General features: G+C 36.4%; 1 protein-coding gene across 4 annotated transcripts in view; it reads right to left on the bottom strand.

Annotated features, from left to right (window-relative positions):
* MAP2 (microtubule-associated protein 2) overlaps window positions 1-21,018 on the bottom strand; it is a 297,885-nt gene that overhangs the window by 62,943 nt on the left and 213,924 nt on the right. For all 4 annotated transcript variants that reach the window (XM_010861091.1, XM_010861093.1, XM_010861094.1 and 1 more), the window contains exon 5: window positions 12,828-13,112. In XM_010861091.1, coding sequence (XP_010859393.1) covers window positions 12,828-13,089 — 262 coding nt within the window. In that variant the 5' untranslated portion in view covers window positions 13,090-13,112. The remainder of the gene's footprint in view (window positions 1-12,827; window positions 13,113-21,018) is intronic.

Here is a 21,018-nt window from a genome sequence, read left to right as displayed (position 1 = left end):
AGTAAGACATGGTGTTCCTATATTTAAATTGTACTGGAAAGGGGGACAATCTCATTGAAGAACATGGTTTTTTTCTTTGTTTGTTTTTTTAAGATTTTCCTAGTAAGGGCCACAGATGTTGGCTGATCTATACATTCACAGTCACTCACATGGTCCTCTTCTGCAAGGCATTTGCAACCACTTGGGCTAGGATTAGGAGTACAGTGTATGACTATGGGAGAATTTTCCCTATTTCCTTTTTTCCTATTCCTATTATGTACTTAAATCCATAATCTTGTTTAGATGGCCAATTTAATGTTCTTAGAACTTGGATAGAATTGGCCTAATGTTTAATTTACTCAAAGGGAAAGACTTTGTAAATTAAGATGGTTATCAGTAGAAGGATATTGCAAGTTAAGAACAACATATATGGAATCAAAAGTAATTAGAAAGGCAAAGCACCAATCAAAAACAGTACCTACTGGAAAATTTCACTTCTAGTTTTAAGGGTACAGCAGAAGAAATAAAGCAAGCAAATATGGCTTAGTTTTATAATTATATATTCTAATTAAAGGTTTGTGCTGTTGGTGGTATTGGAGGATCTAAATGTAGTAATATGTGCATATTTGTAGTGTTGTTTGCATTTCATATAGTAAACACTTACTAATTATATCAGCTTTCAATATTTTATTGATTCTAAATTAATTTGGGAAAGAAATGTCTTGGGGAATATGGCTCTCTGAAAATTTCTAACTGCTTAATATCAATAAATTGAGTACAATAATTAAGGCACTGAGGGAACTGATAAAATGCTTTTAGAGCCTTGTAATGCTCAGGTTTTGCATTTTGTCAAAACCATTACAATCGTACTACTCCTTGTAGACTTGAGATAAATTGGATTACTGTCTGTATTGTCTTGAGCATATCACACAAAGGAATGTAGCAGGAGACATTATTAATAACATTAATGAAGAGATGAAATATCAATACAACTAAGAGAGATTGAAAAAATTCACCCTTAGAGTAACTGCATGATAAACAATACAAAATGTACTGTGCGTGCAGAACAGCACTTGCACACATGCCTGTGTGTGTGTGTGTGAAGCTATGCGTGTGCCAGCATTCATGCACATAAAGGGCCATCTGTGTCTTCAAAGTTTTATCTGGTTTTGGTACCTCAAAAGACTTGGGCACCAGCACGAGTCTAAGATTCATATGGGGAAATTATTGTTTCTACAGTTGCAAAACCAGGAATGTCTGAGACAGGGAACACAATGAAAAAATGGAAAAACATTCTCGATTCCAAAAAAGAAAAAAATCATTGAGCAAAGTTTTAAAGTGTAAGTGCTCTATATATCAGGAAGAGTCTTTACCAGTTACTTCTATAAACTGAAAGATTTCATCTAGGGAAAAACTGTTACAATAAAAAGGTAAAAATCATCAGCTTAGCTACATTTTGTTGGCTCCATCTCATCCCCAAAGTGATAATTTGAAATCTGTGGAGGCCTGTGACCTAGAACCCTACAGAATTTAGGAACTATGTGGTGGGAAGATTGCTTTTGTCACAGTACATCATAGTGTACCTTCAAACAGCAAACAGACCAACATGACTTCTGTGTAATTAGTTTGCTTAAGCCTCTAGTTCTAACATAGTTATAAGAATGAATGTGTAATAATATAGAACATCCACCTTATTTGATTCTTCTTAGTCAGTGTCTCATGAAATGTAAGTATTTTAAGTGTTTCTCTTTTACAACTGCCTATTTTATTTTTAGCACTGGAGTTATATAAAATGTTGTTCACAAATATTCTGTTTATATCAGTCCTGAAAGGACTTGGCAGATGTTTAAGTCACTAAGTACACATGGTAATTATCATTACAAATTATAACTGAATATATATAACCTGAGAACCATGTTTCAATTATACTGCAGGAAAAGGGACAGTGGAATTAATTACATTATGAAATTCTGAAAACTAAAATGCTATGATAGAAAAGAAAACAAAAAATGAGAAAGAGATAATTTTGAGTCATCCTTCTTTTAGTCTTTAATAATGTTTGTTAACTAGAGCTCAGCCATAACACAAGATAAGGAGGACTGTTTCTTTGGGAAAATTCCAAAAAGCAAAATTGTTGATAGTTAAGAATCTTTTCCAGGGTCTCTGAGTAGCAAAATCAAGAGAATTTGCAAATAAGAAGATAATTTTTTTAAGTAAGAAAGTAAGTGTCAAGTCTAACATTATATTTATACTATTATGACAGTAAAAAGCAAAGACTTAAATAGAATTTAAAAATGTATGCCAAAAATTATTCTAGAATAAAAATATCTTTTGTATTCTGGATTGATTAATGCATTCCATGAAACATCCTATTAAATGAATTTCTCTCCAACTATGGGATACAAAAAGTTTATGTTAAGATAAACAAAAACAATTAACAGTAATTTCAAAGTAATCTTCAGAAATTTACAAATAACATACAAATACTACTTTAGAAAATCCCCTCTAATTATCTGTTGAAATAAAATTTTACATTGATGATTTTGCTTCAGTGTTGTTTACTTATCTCAATCCATATCCTTCTGTGTAGTGGGTCTCCCTGATAGCAAGCACACCTCTAGAAATACTGGCAAACTGTTGGTGCCAAGGGTGACTTAAAACTGTCAAAGGTGGGACGGCAAATATTCTCAAGAGCACAGATATCATTGCTATCCTGACTGAACGCACTTCCTCTCCTAAAATGCAACTTTTGAAAGTGGCATCTGTACTTGCTTCAAACTCATTTCTCTCTCTCTCTCTCTTTTTTTTTTTACTACAATCAAGACAGAAGAATTGGATGACAACTGGCCTGGAAGAACTTACATACTTTTTGAGACAGGCCAAGTTAGTGCAATTTTTTTTTTTTTGAGAAAAATCAATTCTGGTAAAGTTCTCAGGAGAACAGGTTTATTCTAATCTTTCCAATGCTTTAGTCATAAATCTTGGTTTTTAAAAAAAACCAACAGATAATTTTTAAAGAAAAAAAATCTACACTTTAGCTTAAGATAAAGAATAGTAGCATGGAAATGCAACAAGGAGAAAAAGTATCCAAAGAACTGATTCATTTTAAAAACTGCTTATAAAATTAACAGTAGTTTAATTAAATACTGTCCTTTAAATACTGAAATAATTAAAATTAGAAAATGTAAATGGGAGCATCTTTCATTTTAATATGTCAAAAAGAAAAGAAAATCTTCAATTACATGCAGCTTTTAAGATTTTTTAAAATAAGAAAACTAGAGAAGTGTGTCTGATTGAAACTGAGACATTTTTCCTAAAATTAGGATATCCTAAAATTAGGATAGAATAAATATCCCTGTTATTCAATAGGGAAATGCTGTTTATTACCTAAGAACTTATCATTTTCAAGTAATTTTATAGACTCAAAGATGAAGTAGTGTAAAAGAACATTGTTGATATATCAATCAGATTGACCTTCAAAAATAGGATATATAACATCTCTCTAAGACAATACTAGCATATTCCTTTAATGAAGTATAATTAAGTCTATGACTTAGAGCATCCATTTTCTTTAATAGTCAGTTTGTCCATTTGTCAGAAGTGAAATTTATGTGGCCTTCTGATTTATAGTAGTGAGGCAATCTTCACCTTAAAGCCAGAAGATCAACAAAGGTGTGCATTTTAGAGTTCTGTTTGCAAGATATTTCAGTATCACTTTCTACTGAGGCCAACTCTTACATCAGACTCCATTTTGCAAGAATGAACAAGAAAAGTTGTTCAATATCAGTCTATTTCTTAGCTGTTAGATTATGGATATGTCTCATAAAGGTCATATATCCTGATTTTTTATATTCTTTCCAGTTCAGGTGTTTTCATCATCAAGACTGTATTTCTAATCAGAGGTCTTACTTCTATCCTAAGTCAAAGATATGTTTTCTTCACTAGAAATCTTCACTCCCATTTGCAGAACATAACAAGTCTTCTGCTATATCCCTCCATGACACTCTCTTTACGACAGTATTTCAGAATTCCAACTTGATTGAGCTAGTCAACACTTCTACAGTCTTTACTCTGAATCCAGCCTCCTCCCATGTTTCTTCATCTGCCTCTTTAGTTCCAATATTCCTAACATCATCTTTCCCACAAATATGTTGCTTACACAATATTTATACAAATATATTCAAAGTTTTTGTAGCCCTATTTTGTGTATGTAATTTCTATTCTCAAAATTGAACATGAATAATTTTTCTCTTCCTTTTTTTTCTTTTTTATGAACTTTTTATTTTGTATTGGGGTATAGCTGATTCACAATGTTGTGATAGTTTCAGGTTCTCTCTTCTTTATCTCACTTTCAAAAATATTTATTAGCACCTACTATGGAGTATAAGCATTGCATTATATACCAGAAGGGACATGGAGATGAATGAAGCACAGCTTCTACCTCAAAACACTTATGATCAATGCTATTCAGTTCAGTTCAGTCGCTCAGTTGTGTCCAACTCTTTGCAACCCCACGAATCACAGCACGCCAGGCCTCTCTGTCCATCACCAACTCCTGGAGTTCACCCAAACTCATGTCCATCAAGTCGGTGATGCCATCAGCCATCTCATCCTCTGTCGTCCCCTTCTCCTCCTGCCCCCAATCCCTCCCAGCATCAGAGTCTTTTCCAATGAGTCAAGAGGTGGCCAAAGTACTAGAGTTTCAGCCTCAGCATCAGTCCTTCCAATAAATACCCAGGGCTATTAGCAAGACATAAACATGGTACACAGGGGTATTTGAAAGAGGAAGAGATTCATTTGAGAGAATAAAATGAATCAGTTCTGGACCTTTGATCATGGATTTCTGATAATCTCTTCTGTTGCATGTACCCTTTCAAATGAGTCCTCTGTCATTTGTTTCATGATGCGGCATTTGAATGAAACCAGAACAGATTGCTTGGGCAAATTAACTAGCTTTGCAAAAGAGAACATTGTTAGTTCAAATAGAGAACTGACTACTCATGCTGGAGTTACTTATGCAAGAATCAGAGGTGCTCAGCTCCCAGCCTTACCTTGACCTGTGTTTCCAAACACAAAACCTGGACTGAAAATATTGAATCTAATTTTCAGGGTGCTGAGGCTGAATCATCTCTATTACACATGATTTTTCTCTGAATCATGTGTTGATTGCTCCCTTAGTACCCATTTTGCCTCATGTTTTCTGAAGTTTGAGCATTGATGAAATCAATTGTAAAAGTGGACATTTAACTCTCCTTTCTAACATTTGCACACTAGCATTACCTGGTATTTGCATACTTGTTAAAAGCTGCCATGAGAGCCTAGAACATATGCTTCCCTCTTTCTCTGCTCATCAGCGTCGCTGGGTTTAGAACTCTATTTTCTCTGAGTGTTGCTGAACCATGACTCATTCTATCAGGCGAGTCACACAGAGGGAGGGCACTGGGCGGTTTGGTGTCCTTTCCCCGCACCCTCCCAGGAGTCATGATGTCAAGTCAGATCATGCTTAAACTACCAGGTCTGCAACGCAGCACCCGTCGTTCTGTTCATCTACTCCTGGTATGAATTTCCAGACTCCCCTGACAATCAAAGCAGTGCTTTATGTAATGTGCTAAGGTGCAGTGAAGTGTGAGGGAATGAGAGGGCTTGATACACTGAAGCAGAAAGTCGGTTCATCTCAAGTAGCTTGGGGAGAAAAGAGGGAGGTGTTGATGACTGCTAGGTCCTCCCTGACCTACTAACCTCCCAGTAGCGATAAAACCAAACTTGGAGGCAACCCTCAAGGGGATATTGGTAAACAGTGACAGACAGTTTTCTCAGGTATATGCAAGCAATATAATCAAATTTATATATATATATATCTCATACTTTTCAAAAACACACCTTAGTGACTGATGAAGAATATTCTCCAGATATTAGTTAATTTATTTGTTCCAAATTACTATTAAGGTTTTTCTCTTTTATTTTCTGGGAGGAGAGAATTCTTAGCAATTGAGCAAGGGACATATAAAGGTCATGCATAATCCTCACCGAAACATAGGCTTAGAGGGTCCAAAAAAAAAAATCAGGAAGACTGGCTTCCATGACTGATTATTGTCATCTATTCACTACAAACAAAAAAGATTTTATGAACTGTTTAGAAATCTTCTCTAAATGGATATTTTAAAAAACCTCAAATAATTGGGATACACTGAAAGAAAAATATGATGATACAATGTGGTAGCATATTAGGAAAAAATTTGATAAGGTCTTGAAAAAAATATAGGATTATGAGAAAGGCTCAAGTGAAAAATACAATGCTATTAAATTATATTTACCGCTAGAAACAAGAGAGAGTAATTTTTACAAGTAGTTCTGAACTCTCCTTAGCTCAAATCTGTTGCATTAAGATTCAAATTCAAAACAATTTTTCAAAGTGTCAGTGGACCAAAAAGAATTATATAGATATATGTGTGTGTGTGTGTGTGTGTGTGTGTGTATATATATATATATATATATATATATTAGTGTCTATGATGTAGTTCTGATTTTAACCCAAAATAAGACAATAAAGAAACGAGAATGATTTCCACAAGTGCATGGGAGGAATTTTCTGGAGGAACATACATGGGAGTAAATGCATATGCAAGTTAATCTTAATTTTAAAATATTATGTTAGATCAAGCCTTACTCTTCACAACTTGAAGTGTTTGTAGGCAATTAAAATTCCAAGGAATAAAATCATGGGTTTTATTTGTTGAGTCACTGGGTTTAATTAAAAGGAGTCAAGAGAAACCAAGTTTTCCTTAAATTTGGATTCATAATTACTGGCTTCAAACAATCACATTCCACTCTAAGATTCTGGCTGAAGAGCAAAGAAAGATACAAGGTAATTTTTTTATAGAAAGAACTACCTACAATTGCACATTTAAATAAACAATTGTATCTGGTACCTATCTTTTCTTCTAATTTGTAAAACATTTTAAGCTGTATTTAGCAATATCTGCTATAAGCAAGCAACCTTACCAAGGTTGAGAGGCTGTTCTTCATTATAAAGTCCAGGTAAGACAGCCCCCAATTAGGTTCAGATCCCCTTCTATTTACCAACAAGGCAAGTCACATATGATTGAAGCTAATACTCCAAACCTGCTTCAAAGGGTACAGAGAGCACACAGGACAAAGCAAACGTGACAAATACAAACCTCATGCCTTTTCTAGCAATTCTTGTCTTTCTCACTTTTTCTAGACCCAGATGCCCAACCTTTCGAAGGAAAACATTGCAAAGATCCCCATATTCTGTCCTTGTCCATCGGCGCCGCCAGGTGCAGACACTTTGCGGTGAGGCCGTGTGCTTTTCTGCAGATCCACCCTGAATGCTAAATAACTGCTCTGCACACTCCTCTGCGGAGCTTGGGGAAATGGCAGCCAGAGCAATGAGTGGTTGGCATGGCAACAAGGAAAGGAAAATCTGCAACCTTTTGTATTGTTAGGCCAGCCTATTTATTTGCCTTGGGGGGTGGTGGGGCCGGCTTCAGTCACTTCACATGAGAAATGGTTCTGCACTATTTTGCTCTGTGTGCATTAATATATATTATGTATAATATACCATAGTTTAAATGGGATGGTGATTCCTACCATTAAATCTAAAATGTGGGAATGGAGGGAGGGGACTATGGGGTGAGAAAATGCAGATTCAAATTTTCTAAGATTAGAAAGGGAGAGAGAGAAGTGTAGAGGTATATTCAGATTTTTGCTTGTGACTGATGATAACCTTTTTCTCCACTATGCATTTCAATCTGAAATGTATAATTTCAGCAACAAAAAACTTAGATATCTAAGTATGTTCACGACTGGTCTGCTTGAATCAGGAGGATGTGAAAGGGCGCACTGAGCTTTAGAAGGTGCATCTCCATTGGAAAGCTCTGGAAAAAGTGACTGTGATAACCCTGAAGGGCCTTACAGATCTCAGTGCTTTGGTGGGAGCAGATCTGGAGAAATGCCCCAGAAATGCTGGAGAAACACTGCAACCCTTGGGAAATCAAGGGGTAGTTTACTGAAGGACTGACCTTTAATCTTCAAATTTACTCAAAAAGAGACCTGGTGGTGACTTGTGATAATCACAAAGGCACTTTACACTGTGACTGCTGTTTTTTTTTTTTTTTTTAACCAGTGTTCAAAGCATTGTACCTCAGAATAGTCAAAATCACTTAAAAAGTGTCATTTTAAATACTTCAAAGTTTTGGCATCTGTAAACATCTCAGAATTGCCTCCTTTCTTTCTCCATTCAAGCTGAAAACTGGGAATAAATTTGCCATCATGCTGAAAGGCACATGGATATGACCGTTCTGCAATGGAAGAACTGTCTTTGGCTATGACTGGTTATTGTTGCTGCTGGGCATCTAGCTGCATGGGGCAGTGGAAGGAGCACGGCCCCATAAAGCAGAAGACCTGTGTGCTGGCTTTAGCCAAGTATCCTGGATGGGTCACTAAACCCATAAATAGGAGAAATATGAGAGGTCATCTTACAAGATAACATCTAGTTATCTTGATGTTGTCTTGTGTATTGCGTATTCAGTCACTCAGTTCTTTCTGACTCCTTGCAACTCCATGGACTGTAGCCCACCAGGGTCCTCTATTCATAGAATTTCCCAGGCAAGAATACTGGAGTGGGTTGCCATTTCCTACACTAGGGGATCTTCCTGACCCAGGGATTGAACCTGTGTCTCTTGCATCTCCTGCATTGGCAGGTGGATTCCTTCACCACTGCGCCACCTGGGAAGCCCAGATGTTATCTTGATATAAATTGTAACATGCATTTGAGCGCCACCTACAAATAAGAAGCCTAAATATGAGGCTCCTAATTATCACTCAGAGTTGAAACTCTATGGGGACTGAAATGCATTCTGTTTGCTTTCCTCAATAAAGATAAGGTGGAAAAGAGAAGAAGGGTTTATTACAAGCCTTTATTCTTATTAACCATGGTGGAAAATGATTTTAAAATGACTTGTTTCAGTATTATGTTGTATTCACTTATCAATAACAATAACTTTCCTAAGTGGCCCAATTTTTCATGGATTTTCTATGGTTTCTCTTCTGTTGTTTTAGGCTCCAGTGGCATGGCTTCTAAAAAGGACACTTTAATAAGTAAATGTAAGAAGAATTCTTAAAGTATAAAGTTATGTGATACTAGGTGAGTATATAATTCTACCTACCTTTCTATGGATTAGCTTTAAATTGTAAGGAAAGAGACAAAAATCTAAGTTGTAAATTAAATATAAAGTGTTATGTCCTTCCAGTATTTTCTGTACAACCCCTCCTCGCTGCTTCCTCCCCCACCACCTTAGTGCATAAGATCAAAGGTAAGCTAACATGGCCTTGCACCTTCAAAAATTAAGAAGTTATTATGGTCCAGACATGAAGGTGAACACTGAAAGTGGTGGATGAGAGAGAATGAGGCAGACCTTTGGTTAAAATAAGTGTCCTCTGATGAAGGAAAGAGGAGGGAGAGTTGATGATTGCAATTCATTTATTATGTGATCTTGTTTATAGAGATGAATAAACAATGTTGGGTAAAAGATTTATTTCTAAGAATGAAAGTAGAAGAAAAGGAAAGTAGAAGAAAGATCTTTGGCTTCGATCAGCCATGGTCTGGACATTGTAACAGATAGCTGAGGATGTCATGGGAAATGTTTCATGTTCACAAAATCCTGAAAAACATCCATATAGGAGAAATTGCAATATACTGATAGATTACACGAAATGATGAGATATCAAATAATCACCTCAAAATATAATGCCTGCTCAATCAATGGTCTCCATTATCAAAGGATAGCATTTTTAAAGATCATATCTAAGATTTAAGAATATTCCTTTTTTACTGGGGATGATTTTTGTTTGCAATTTGTGGAATAATTATATATAAGCCATCAATAATACAATTTATTTATTATTTTATTAAGCTAAAGTTTGGAGAGAAATTTAATTACACATTCACTTATCACTGAAAAATCCTCTATAGGTATGCTGCTGCTGCTAAGTCGCTTCAGTCGTGTCCGACTCTGTGCGACCCCAGAGACGGCAGCCCACCAGGCTCCCCCGTCCCTGGGATTCTCCAGGCAAGAACACTGGAGTGGGTTGCCATTTCCTTCTCCAATGCATGAAAGTGAAAAGTGAAAGTGAAGTCGCTCAGTCGTGAGAAGATAACAATTTACATTTTTCCTCTCCTGCTGCTTTCCATACATGGATGATTGATGGATTCAATACTCAGTCTCTTCTTTCTGGAGGGAGGCTGGTTTAAAATTACATCATCGTTTGGATGGAAAACATCACTGTTTACAACCTTTGTCACTATGAATATACATATAAAATTTACATAATCAGTCTCCCAAAGGTAATGTAATATTCATTTGATATATGCTAAGCTGAATTCAAAATTAACTCTGGATGGTCTTGAACGCACAATTTAAAGAACCATCTGTTAGTTTCTTTTTAATTTATGTTATTTTCTCAAAGAAGCTGGCAAGGCCACACTGACCTGACAAATAGATTTTTTTCTGATGCTCTCAAATACTTAATTAAGACTACTGAAAAAAATGAAATAGTGAGTGATTTTGGTTCTCTCCTGCTTGACCAAGCACACTACAAGTGATTTTTTTCTTGGGTATATAATAAGCCTCCATAATAGTCAGTGAGAGTCAACTGGTGAGAGTTCAAGAGACAAAGTTAAGGCTTTTCAATAGCTTCCCCCATAAATTTGAAAAGAACTTTCTTCTTTTTGTATCATTCACTCAACTACTCACTCAACACACATTTGTTGAGTCCTTGAGGTATAATGTCAAGTGCTGTAGGGGACAATGATGAGAAAAATCTTGGTTTCTCACATTATCTCTTTTATTCCCACAATCATTTTTTTCTAACATGTTCTCAACTCCTCATGCCTCAATTGCTTCAAAATTTTCCCAGTTAGTGCTCCTGATACCCAAGTCACACCCTCTTCAAATTGTATTACACTTGACTGTAGAAAAATAGTTCCTGATCGAGGGTGTCCTGTTGTCTATATGAATACCACTACCACCTCTGATAATCCCAATAACAATGGTACTTAATAGACAGTATTTCTTGAATCATTTACTTTATATACTCTACCTCATCTTCCCTATAACCATGAAAAGTAAAAACAGTATTTTTATTTCATTCTTATCCACAATTTCTTACTAATGGGACATGGGTGTCTATAGGGCGCTGCACAGCTTTTCAAATCCTTGAGTTAGCTTGGACACTGCCACTCTCTTTTTTCTGTTCCACATACATTTCTACAGGGTATTTGCTTTTTTATCACAGCAACTTCGAAAAGACCCCAAAATCCCAGCTTCAAAAAGACAGGACATCATGAAGAAGAATGTGGTACGACCTAATGTTGAAACCAAACTATCTTAAATTAATAGTTCATGCAGTATTTGACAGCTATTGAATATCACAGAATTTCATCTGGGTATTTAAAAACACTCTGCCACACTTTTGTGCATCTGCTGTGGAACCTCAAGATGCTTCTGTACATGATTTGGAAACTTGGTTTGGAAACGACCCCTCTTCAACTTTGCCTTTCTATACTGCTCATGTGGCACTTAATGTTCTGTGTTCTGTATTTGAATTAACTGTACACACAGGTCTCATGTGTGCTACTAGATCAACTGCTCTGGGAAGTTCAGAGCCCATTCTTTGCACTCGTCCTGGCACAGCTTATACGTAGAAAATGTTCAACAGTAGTTTGTTAAATGAAAAGAATCACACTGTATGTATGTATGTATGTAATTTCAGTTATTTGAAATGCCTTTCATACTTTCCCATTAAAATTTAAATATATTTTTTGAACTGAGTGTACAGTGGATGTGTGGCTAACCAATTGACTGTAGAAAACTGACCCTTGAATAAGTAAGGGATGATCTTGAAGCAGACAGAGCCGTTCTTACTAGCAGTTTACTTACTGTTTTTGGAGTAGCATGGAGTAGCATTTGGACAACAAATTACTGCCTTCAAATACATTAAATTCTGAATTACAGAGAAAGAACTATAGAGCAGACTAATGTGCTGCAGTCTGTGGGATAGCAAAGTGTCGGGCGTGACTGAGAGACTGAACTGAACTGAATGGTTCTCTAAGCCATTAATGACAATATCGTCAACAAACCTGTGGTAGAAATCATACTTTAAGATTAAATTATATTCTGTTATCCTTTAAGCATCTGTATATTAGTTCTAAAAAGCTATCCAAAGAAGTATTAAATAGTTCCCGTGTATGCATGTGCTGGTTTCCTTTCTTTTTTCCTTTTTAAGGCTGGGAGACAGACTACATTTCTTCCTGCCCTAAAAAGTAAATGTGCTTCTTATCAATTAATCAGATTTAAGTCCAATATCATTCAAGAGAATCCCAGTTAGTGAAGTTTTTTTTTTTTCAGTGATTTAAAATGCTGACAGTTATTAGCAACACACACACACCAAGCCGTTTGTCTACTAAAATTAAGGTGGTAAATGGAAACTCCATGGTGGTCCAGAGGTTAGGACTCTGAGCTTTCACTGTGAGGGCCATGGGTTTGATCCCCAGTAGGAGAACTAAGATCCTGCAAGCTGCTGGGCACAGCCAAAAATAAATAAATTAAAAATTAAAAAGGAGATAAGATTGAGAATATAACTGATCTGGGGGAATGTCAGGCTAGTTCCTATGATTTTTCTCTCCTTTCGGTGTCTATTTCCCTTGACTGACTAGCATCTCAGTCCTAGCACTAGAGAAAGATCAGTGCTGTAAACTAATTCACTTGAAGCGTAAACAGACTTCAAAGCACAAAGCAAGCACTGGTGACAGAAGAGCCCTTAGTTACCTGCTGTTTCTCTGTCAGTTGAGGTCAGTTCTCCGTTGATTCCGTTCTCTTTGGTATTTGAGTAGGTGCCCTGGGACCCATGTTCTCCAAAGGCGCCCTCTTCATCCTCTCTGTAGGGGAATCCATTGGCGCTTCTGACAAGTCCTTCCCCTGCCCCACCTTGATCCTTGATCTCCGGTGGGTGTGGTTGGGCGGATGCCTCTGTAAGTTGAGCTGAGGTCCAGTGAGGCGCCTTTGCTTCATCTTTCCGATCATCTGCCATTCTTCAATGTCCTGGGATGTTTCCTGTGATTGGAAGAAGAAAAATGGCAGCCATGACCTTGGAGAAAGATTATCTGAAGTACTAAAATAGGGAAAATTGACAGCAAACTCACCAGCAACTGATGGTCAACAAAACACATTCAATAACCCACTTTTAATATCAAGAGGTAGCTACTGTTAACACCTTAGTTTTTAACAGATCTTTTCCGGAATATCTATTTTTTTTTTTCATATAAGATCACCATTAGTTTCATATACTCTATTTTTTAAAACTAGTGTTTGGCATTTAAGGACATATCTGAGCTAACTTTCATTGACATATGACACTGACTCAACAAGGAAAATAGGGAAAATCTGTAATATGAGAAAACTGGATAGAAAACAGTAGGGAAAAGAATGGCTCAGGGGACATGCTGGATTATGGAAGATTATCCCAAATACTCTTTAAAACCACAACTCTCTGTGAAATCTAGAAAAGACAATGGTCAGTATATTAGTCTTTTCAATTTAAAAGATGTTTAATTCAAACCAGAGGAAGATATATCTTTCTGGATACTGAATATTAAGAGAAAGAGAGTTTTGACTTAATTTTTCAGCAAACTTTTCTAAGCTCTATCTATAGATTAAAAAGGGAATGGCATTTTCTCTTGGTATAAATCTTACATAGAGAATAAATATAATATTAGGCCTATGTCACAACTTACAGTATTATGTCACAATTAAGTCAATTCAGTTAAGTCATTAATATTCATTAGGTGGCCATAAATTATAGTAAAGTTTGAATAAGTCATGGAGTAGGTATTCTGCATGTGTTAATAAGGAAACAGTAGGTACAGCACAGCCTTCACTTATATACTGAAGCCACTAAATTTACAGATCTAGTTGACAAGAAGTGATACATCACTGTTTTGAAATGCTGTTGCCAGCAATGTGGCTTCACTGATGGTCTATTGTCCCCACCCTGATGATGACATAGACAATCAGAATCTCTGATGGAAGCTAAGAACATTTTCCTTTTTTTTTTTTTCCCCAAAATAGTAGCTCAACCCAAACCCTCCAAATAAACAAACAAAAAGTCTATGAAAACAAATCCAATTCTAGCTACCACGTTCTGTTTAGAGACATCACAAATAAACAAAGTTGTCACGAAAGTAAGCTTTCTATCAGATTTCTAGCAAGAATCTTGTTATTATTATTTTACTGAATTTCAATGCTACTCTAAGGTCCCTATTCTCATTTTCTGTTCATACCAAGAACTACACGAGTTAACTCATTTGAACTAATTTGACAACGCCAAAGCCCCTCCCCACACCCCCACAATTGCTTCCCATAAGGGTTTATACTTATTCTTCCCTATGAGTATTTAAACAGGATTTAAGCAATTTAGCTTTTACAACATTGACTGAAGGGCTTCTGAATAAATCAAAGTGCATCCCCACATCACTGACAATGTATAAAGAACTGCGTGCATGCAAGAGTATCTTTATCTGTAAAATGAGAACAACGATGCCTAGTTTATTGCTTTGTTGCAAATTTAAACAAAGTAAGGACTCAGCACAGCCCCCAACAAGCTCAATAAATAGTAGTTTCTACCTTTGCCATTGTTATTATAATAATACTAACAGTCATCATACCACCACTCATTACATATGAAATACTTTCAGTAGTTTTTCTGGAATTGTTGGCATACGAAGAGGAGCCTGAAAACCTGGTAAGTCCAATAATAAGAGTGACTTACAAATTTCTGCCCATGTATCACAGAGAAATGGTTGAACGTTCCAAGACAGGCATAGCCAATGTTTGGGACAGGAGAGCCTAATGGGAGGAGTGTGTCCTAAGAACTAACCACTCCATGTGTACATCTGAAAACAGAATCCTTTATAAAGATGGTTCTGCAATGTTCTAGATCCCACTCCGCCGCTGTATTCTAGTCAAATAAGAAAGGACCTAAATTGGGAGTCTGAGGACTGTGTTTCTTCTGAGTTGTTCCGGCATCTCCGTATGTCTAATGGGCTGAAAAAATGATCTACATTCAAACTGTGACCTTGATCACAATATTTTATTGCTAGTGAGACTGTTGGCTTAGCATCCTTACCTTTACGTGCCTTGATTTCTTTACTTTTTCTGTACCAGAACAGCTTAAATAAGATCCCCACATTCTTAAATGGGCCAAACTATTGTTTTTGTGCAGAGTGAACACTTATAAATAGAAAAACTTTCCCACAAAGAAGTACATGACTTGTTAATATTGCTTTTAAAAAGATTAACAGGTTTTCTATTTTTAGGGCAATTTCATATTTACAGAAACATTTGAACAGATAATATAGAGTTCCTATGTATCTTCTGCACTCAAATTCTCCTGTCATTAACATATTAGTGTGATTCATTTGCTATAATTAATGAAACAGTACTGATGCATTATTATTAACTAAAGTTCATAGTTTAGATTCCCTTAGTTTTTACCTAATCTTTTCTTTGGTTCTAGAATCTCATCTAAGATTCTACATTACATTTAGTTCCATGTCTCTTCAGGTTCCTTCAGGCTGTGAGAGGTTCTCAGACTTTCTTTGTTGTGGATGACCTTAAAAAATACTGGCCAGGTATATTATAGATGTCTCTCTGTTGAAATCTGTCTGACATTTTTTCATGATTAGTCTTCGATTACATTTTTGGGAGAAAGACCACTAGCAGTAAAGTGTTCAAATAAGCTTGGGCAATGCTGAGTTACATGGGCATGTATAATACAAGTTTCCTGACAGCTTTTGCTCTTTTACTGCACACGGCAATCTCAGGGGAGGGCACTGGTGTGCGAAGCATCCCAAGTAATTGGCTACAGAACCTTCATTTGATGCTACGTTTATTAACATCTCTAAAAGGATTTGGAAAATACTTAGATTTGCATTTCAGTCCATGTTTACCTCTTGGAGTTCTTGCCACAGACATTCAAAGGACATAAAATAATATGAGCACCCACAACTTCCAGCAAAATGTCACAAGTTTTCCCCCAGAGAGAGGTGGAAAAGATTTCTCAGTGGCTAAAAATCTTCATCTTGAACCTAAAAATCCAACACTGAAATGAGCAGTGTGTTACTTGATAATCATCCATTTAAAACATTATGATAATTTGTTTTCAAGAGAACAGGTATGCAAAAGTGAATTCCTTAGTCTTTAATACTTTCAAGTTTTTAATTCTTTCTTTATAGTTAGTCGATAAAAACTAACGTTGGAAGAAAGGCAAGGCTGGCTACACTGACTTCAATTGCTATTAGATGTACAAATAAAGTGAATTTATTATCTAAAATGCATCATCTGGATTCCTGATGATACTATTCAGATAATACTCCTTCAAACATAGGTAATTAGTCATATTTCACTTTCTAATTTGTTGGGCTTTTGAAACATACAGAGCCTAACTATCTATTAAGTGACAAGCATTTGAGGAGATTTCAAGCTAGAACTGGCATTGCTCTGGCAAAACTTTTTTGACAGAAAATATGATTTGGAAAGATATATTTCAGTTTTAATGAAAAGCATCTGGAATCAGAGGAGACATTATTTAGACCTACTCCCTTAAAATAACAACATGATATTATTAAAATACCACCCATTCATGATAAATTTCACTTAAACACCCAATCAGTGTTTTGGGGTCACAGATAATCTCTACTCTTCAGAATGGTGTTAGAACATAGTTAAAAGTTATCACAACTTCCTTTAATTTCTTCTTCCTGATGTATAGTATTACTTTTACCTGAATCTCTGAAAACAATGCTTGTGGAATTAAAGGTGATAAGAAAACTGAGAGAAAGGCAAATCCTCTCCAAGTCTATAAAAGAAAATTTGTGAGGTAGCAGGAATTGTAACATCCCATTCCTACTGTGTAAAGGGAAAAACTCTCCTCTCTCCATATTGCAAAAGATCACATAACCTCCTGCTCCTAAGCACTGAACAGCTAGACATCTGCTGCACAATCTTCTGGATGGATAAAGCAAGCTGAGAAGCTACCAGAACTCTCCACCTTCTCCTCTTCCCAAAAGCCTAGCTTGATAACATGAGCAAGGAAATTCCCAAGTTTTTAAAAACAGTACTAAGTCCAAGGCATTGAGTTATAATTCATAATATGTTGCAATGAGATCTTAGCTGTTAGGGCTAAGCACAAATGACAACATGAATGAGGATATAGATATCTGTAACACGGATTTTTAAAAAGAAATCCAAGAAGTTCCAATACAACATGAATGAGGATATAGATATCTGTAATACGGATTTTTAAAAAGAAATCCAAGAAGTTCCAATATCTATTTTGTATGAGAATGAAATATTTCACTTGACTCTATCATATCATGGCTATTATGTGACATAATGCAGGGCCCCAGTATTCTTCCCAATTAAGATATACCATTGGAAAAAATGTCAAGAGAAGATCTTGTGCCACCAGAAATATTGTTATAGACTTGAGTGGTGAGCTTCAATCTCTGCTACCTCTTATTATTAAACAATTTCCTCTTGATATTTGAAAGTTCTCTAAGGACAGATATTTCTTATTTCATCAAAATGCCAGCTGTTAAAATTCCAGTTCTTCCAGTTTTCTAAGCCTTATAAGGCTTAGACCTGGATTTCTCAATCTAATGCTCCTTGGTAAGAACATGCATGATTTTTTCACACCAGCTGTTGAATCCACTGATCATGGCTATACTCTCTGATTCATTTCACTGATGGATAAATATGAAAAAAGAATCTTTGAAAGTTTTAGTCACTCAGCCATGTCCAACTCTTTGTGACACCATGGACTATAGTCACCAGGCTCCTCTGTCTATGGGATTTTTCCAGGCAAGAACACTGGAGGGGGTACCATTTCCTTCTCCAGAGGATCTTCCCAACCCAGGGATCGAACCCGGGTCTCCTGCATTGCAGGCAGATTCTTTATTGTCTAAGCTATGTGTAGGCTGCAAACATTTGTTGAATGTTAAATTATTTAACACCTCCAGATTGGTTCTGTCAGCTATGGGTATTTGGCCAACAGTAGCTCAACTAGTTGCAGGTGACGTGAGTTCAATTCCTGGGTCAGGAAGATCCCCTGGAGAAGGAAATGGAAACCCACTCCAGTATTCTTGCCTTGAGAATCCCAAGGACAGAGACATCTGGCTGGCTACAGTTCATGGTGTCACAAACAGCCAGATGTACACACACACAAACCCAATCAACGAGAGAAGATTCATTCTGAAACCTAATTTTCAGGCATGACAGAACAGAGATTTAAGTTCTAACTCCATTGAGAGCATACGAAAAATAACATCAAGCAGAACAAACTTCTAGACCCAAATAAGACTTTGCATACATAATAGTGACTGTGCAACACACAGGTTTAGAAATACCTTTAAGAGAAAAAAGCTTTAAAATCATGAAGCTAAAATGGCCTTCGGTGATGATCATCCATTCCATTGTAACTTGAAGTGTTTCCAGCCAAAATCAACCTACAGTGCAGGAGACACAGGAGATGTGGGTTTGATCCCTGGGTCACTAAGATCCCCTGGAGAAGGAAATGGCAACCCACTCCAGTATTCTTGCCTGGAGAATTCCATGGACACAGGAGCCTGGCAGGCTACAGTCCATAGGGTCGCAAAGAGTCAAATATGACTGAGAACATGGCACATCTGCATCCCAGAAAGTGAGAATTTCTGGTTTTAGGGCTTGGAAATTGGTATTTTAACAGATTTAACAAGTTACTCTGACATACTGAAGTTTGAAGATTGGTACTTTCAGGCAAACCTGCCGCATAGGACCTCAGAAAAGAATGGGGAGTGACAGAAATACATACAAGAAATACTCCTATAGAATAACTGGAGTAAAGCATTAAAGCAATTATCTTGATAGCTCAAGGTGCTCAATCTCACAAACAGAAGCTGAGTCTTTCACTGCCTTAACCCAAGATATTTATGAACGATGGGATGGAGTTCAGTGAGTGCTTTCAGTGAGCTTCTTGGGAACATGCCAGTTCTCTGTTGTGTCTAATCCTACTTGAAGGAAGCAGAAATATTTCAGAAGAATGTTTAAAGTTACCCATTGTCTGTGATTAAAAAAAAAAAACCTACTGCATACTGTGAAAACAGAGACTAGTCCTTGGCCAGTTTATCAACATCTTCAAGATGCCTTTAGAATATTTATTTTAGGTACTTCTTGGCATTCATTAATGGTTTAGGACAAAAGTACACTTGCCTGAAGTATCTTAAATCTAGTTATAATCTTCTTTATCTGTTAGATCAATTTGGAGATGGATGTGCGGTAGCAGGCATGGTGTGTACATGTGATGGTTTGAACTAGCAAAGCCCTCAAAGAAGTAACTAAATGATTTAATATCTAGATAGTTGACATGCGTGCTGAAAATGTCATTTAGTAAAGTATAACTTTTCCTCTTGGGATTCCCATAAAACCACAAATCTCACTGTTTTTCTTTGGATTACAACATTAGAAAGATCACAAAGCACAGAAATAGTCCCTGATTATAGTTATTACCAGGCACCATTAAATACTCTAAAAAATTGGCAAAGGGAGAAACAAAGAAAGCTTGGAAAATCTAAAGGAAAAATATATTGTGTGCCAGACAGACATGTCTCCATTTTCATAATGCACTTGGCATGAACAGTTCTAGGATGTTTTCTGTGATACATTCTGCCCTGTCATCATGCAATGTGCCAGTTCAATAAAAACACTGAATTATAGTTTTGTACTGATAGATATCCAAGGATGAACAAAGAATAAAACAACCAGTTATATAATAAAATTAAGCTTATGAATATTGTTTCCCCTTTCCATGCAGGCACAATTACGCCTTACACTATTAACTATCCATGTCAGTACTACAAAACAGAAACTTCTGTTTTGGCCCCTAAAAATAGAAATTTATGTAGAATCCATATCTCTACTTCCAAGTGTTGAGGAGTTCTAAGCTTAAACAGTTGTTGACTAACTGACTATAACTCTATATATTTTCTCTTCATCTCTGTACAAAAATTAAAAAAAAATTAAGAAAAAAAATTAAGATGACATGAATATCTGAAAATCCAAATAATTGTTTCATGTCTTCTCTGCTCTTTTCAGATTGATTGTAAAATACCAATAAGGATGATTCATCCTTTTATTTTTTTCAGGATGATTCATTCTTCATCACACACCATGACTAATAAACAATTCACATCAAGAGAGCTGGTGAAGGCATCATTATTTCTGATGATAATGAACGCAGAGTACACAACAAGCCAGTGCTAGGGCACTGGTAGAATCAGATAAGGTAAAACAGGTAAAGCAGAGTTCCAGGCAAGTTGAAAGTACCCAACAAATGTTACCTGTTATTTGTTATTATTTTGTGGCTCTTATTTAAAAACTTTTAGCAATAGGATTCAATGTACAGTTTGCTACATATTGAAAAACTGAGGCCAGAGAGAGAGTAAATTATTTGACCAAGTTAGATTCTTCCAGGGAGATCTGGAATGAGAAGCCAAACCTACTACATCCATTCCACTGCTAGATCTTTCACCAAGCAGTCAAACTGGTGGAATGAGGTACAGGAAAAGGAGGCAATCCAGATAAGGACTCTAACTTCATATACCCATTCCATTGAAAACAATCTATTACATTAAACTGGGTAAGGAGCTTTATGAAACTATGGTATACAATCTATATTTCACTGTTGTATATATTTCTGAACTTCAGTTCAATTCAGTTCAGTCGCTCAGTCGTGTCCGACTCTTTGCGACCCCATGAATCGCAGCACGCCAGGCCTCCCTGTCCATCACCAACTCCCGGAGTTCACTCAAACTCACGTCTATCAAGTCAGTGATGCCATCCAGCCATCTCATCCTCTGTCATCCCCTTCTCCTCCTGTCCCCAATCCCTCCCAGCATCAGAGTCTTTTCCAATGAGTCAACTCTTC

The sequence above is a fragment of the Bison bison genome, unplaced genomic scaffold (assembly GCF_000754665.1).
Source record: "Bison bison bison isolate TAMUID 2011002044 unplaced genomic scaffold, Bison_UMD1.0 scf7180017864471, whole genome shotgun sequence".
In the NCBI taxonomy this organism is placed as follows: Eukaryota; Metazoa; Chordata; class Mammalia; order Artiodactyla; family Bovidae; genus Bison; species Bison bison.
The sequence above is the reverse complement of the archived record's forward strand: the minus strand, read 5'-3'. Positions and strand labels throughout refer to the sequence as shown.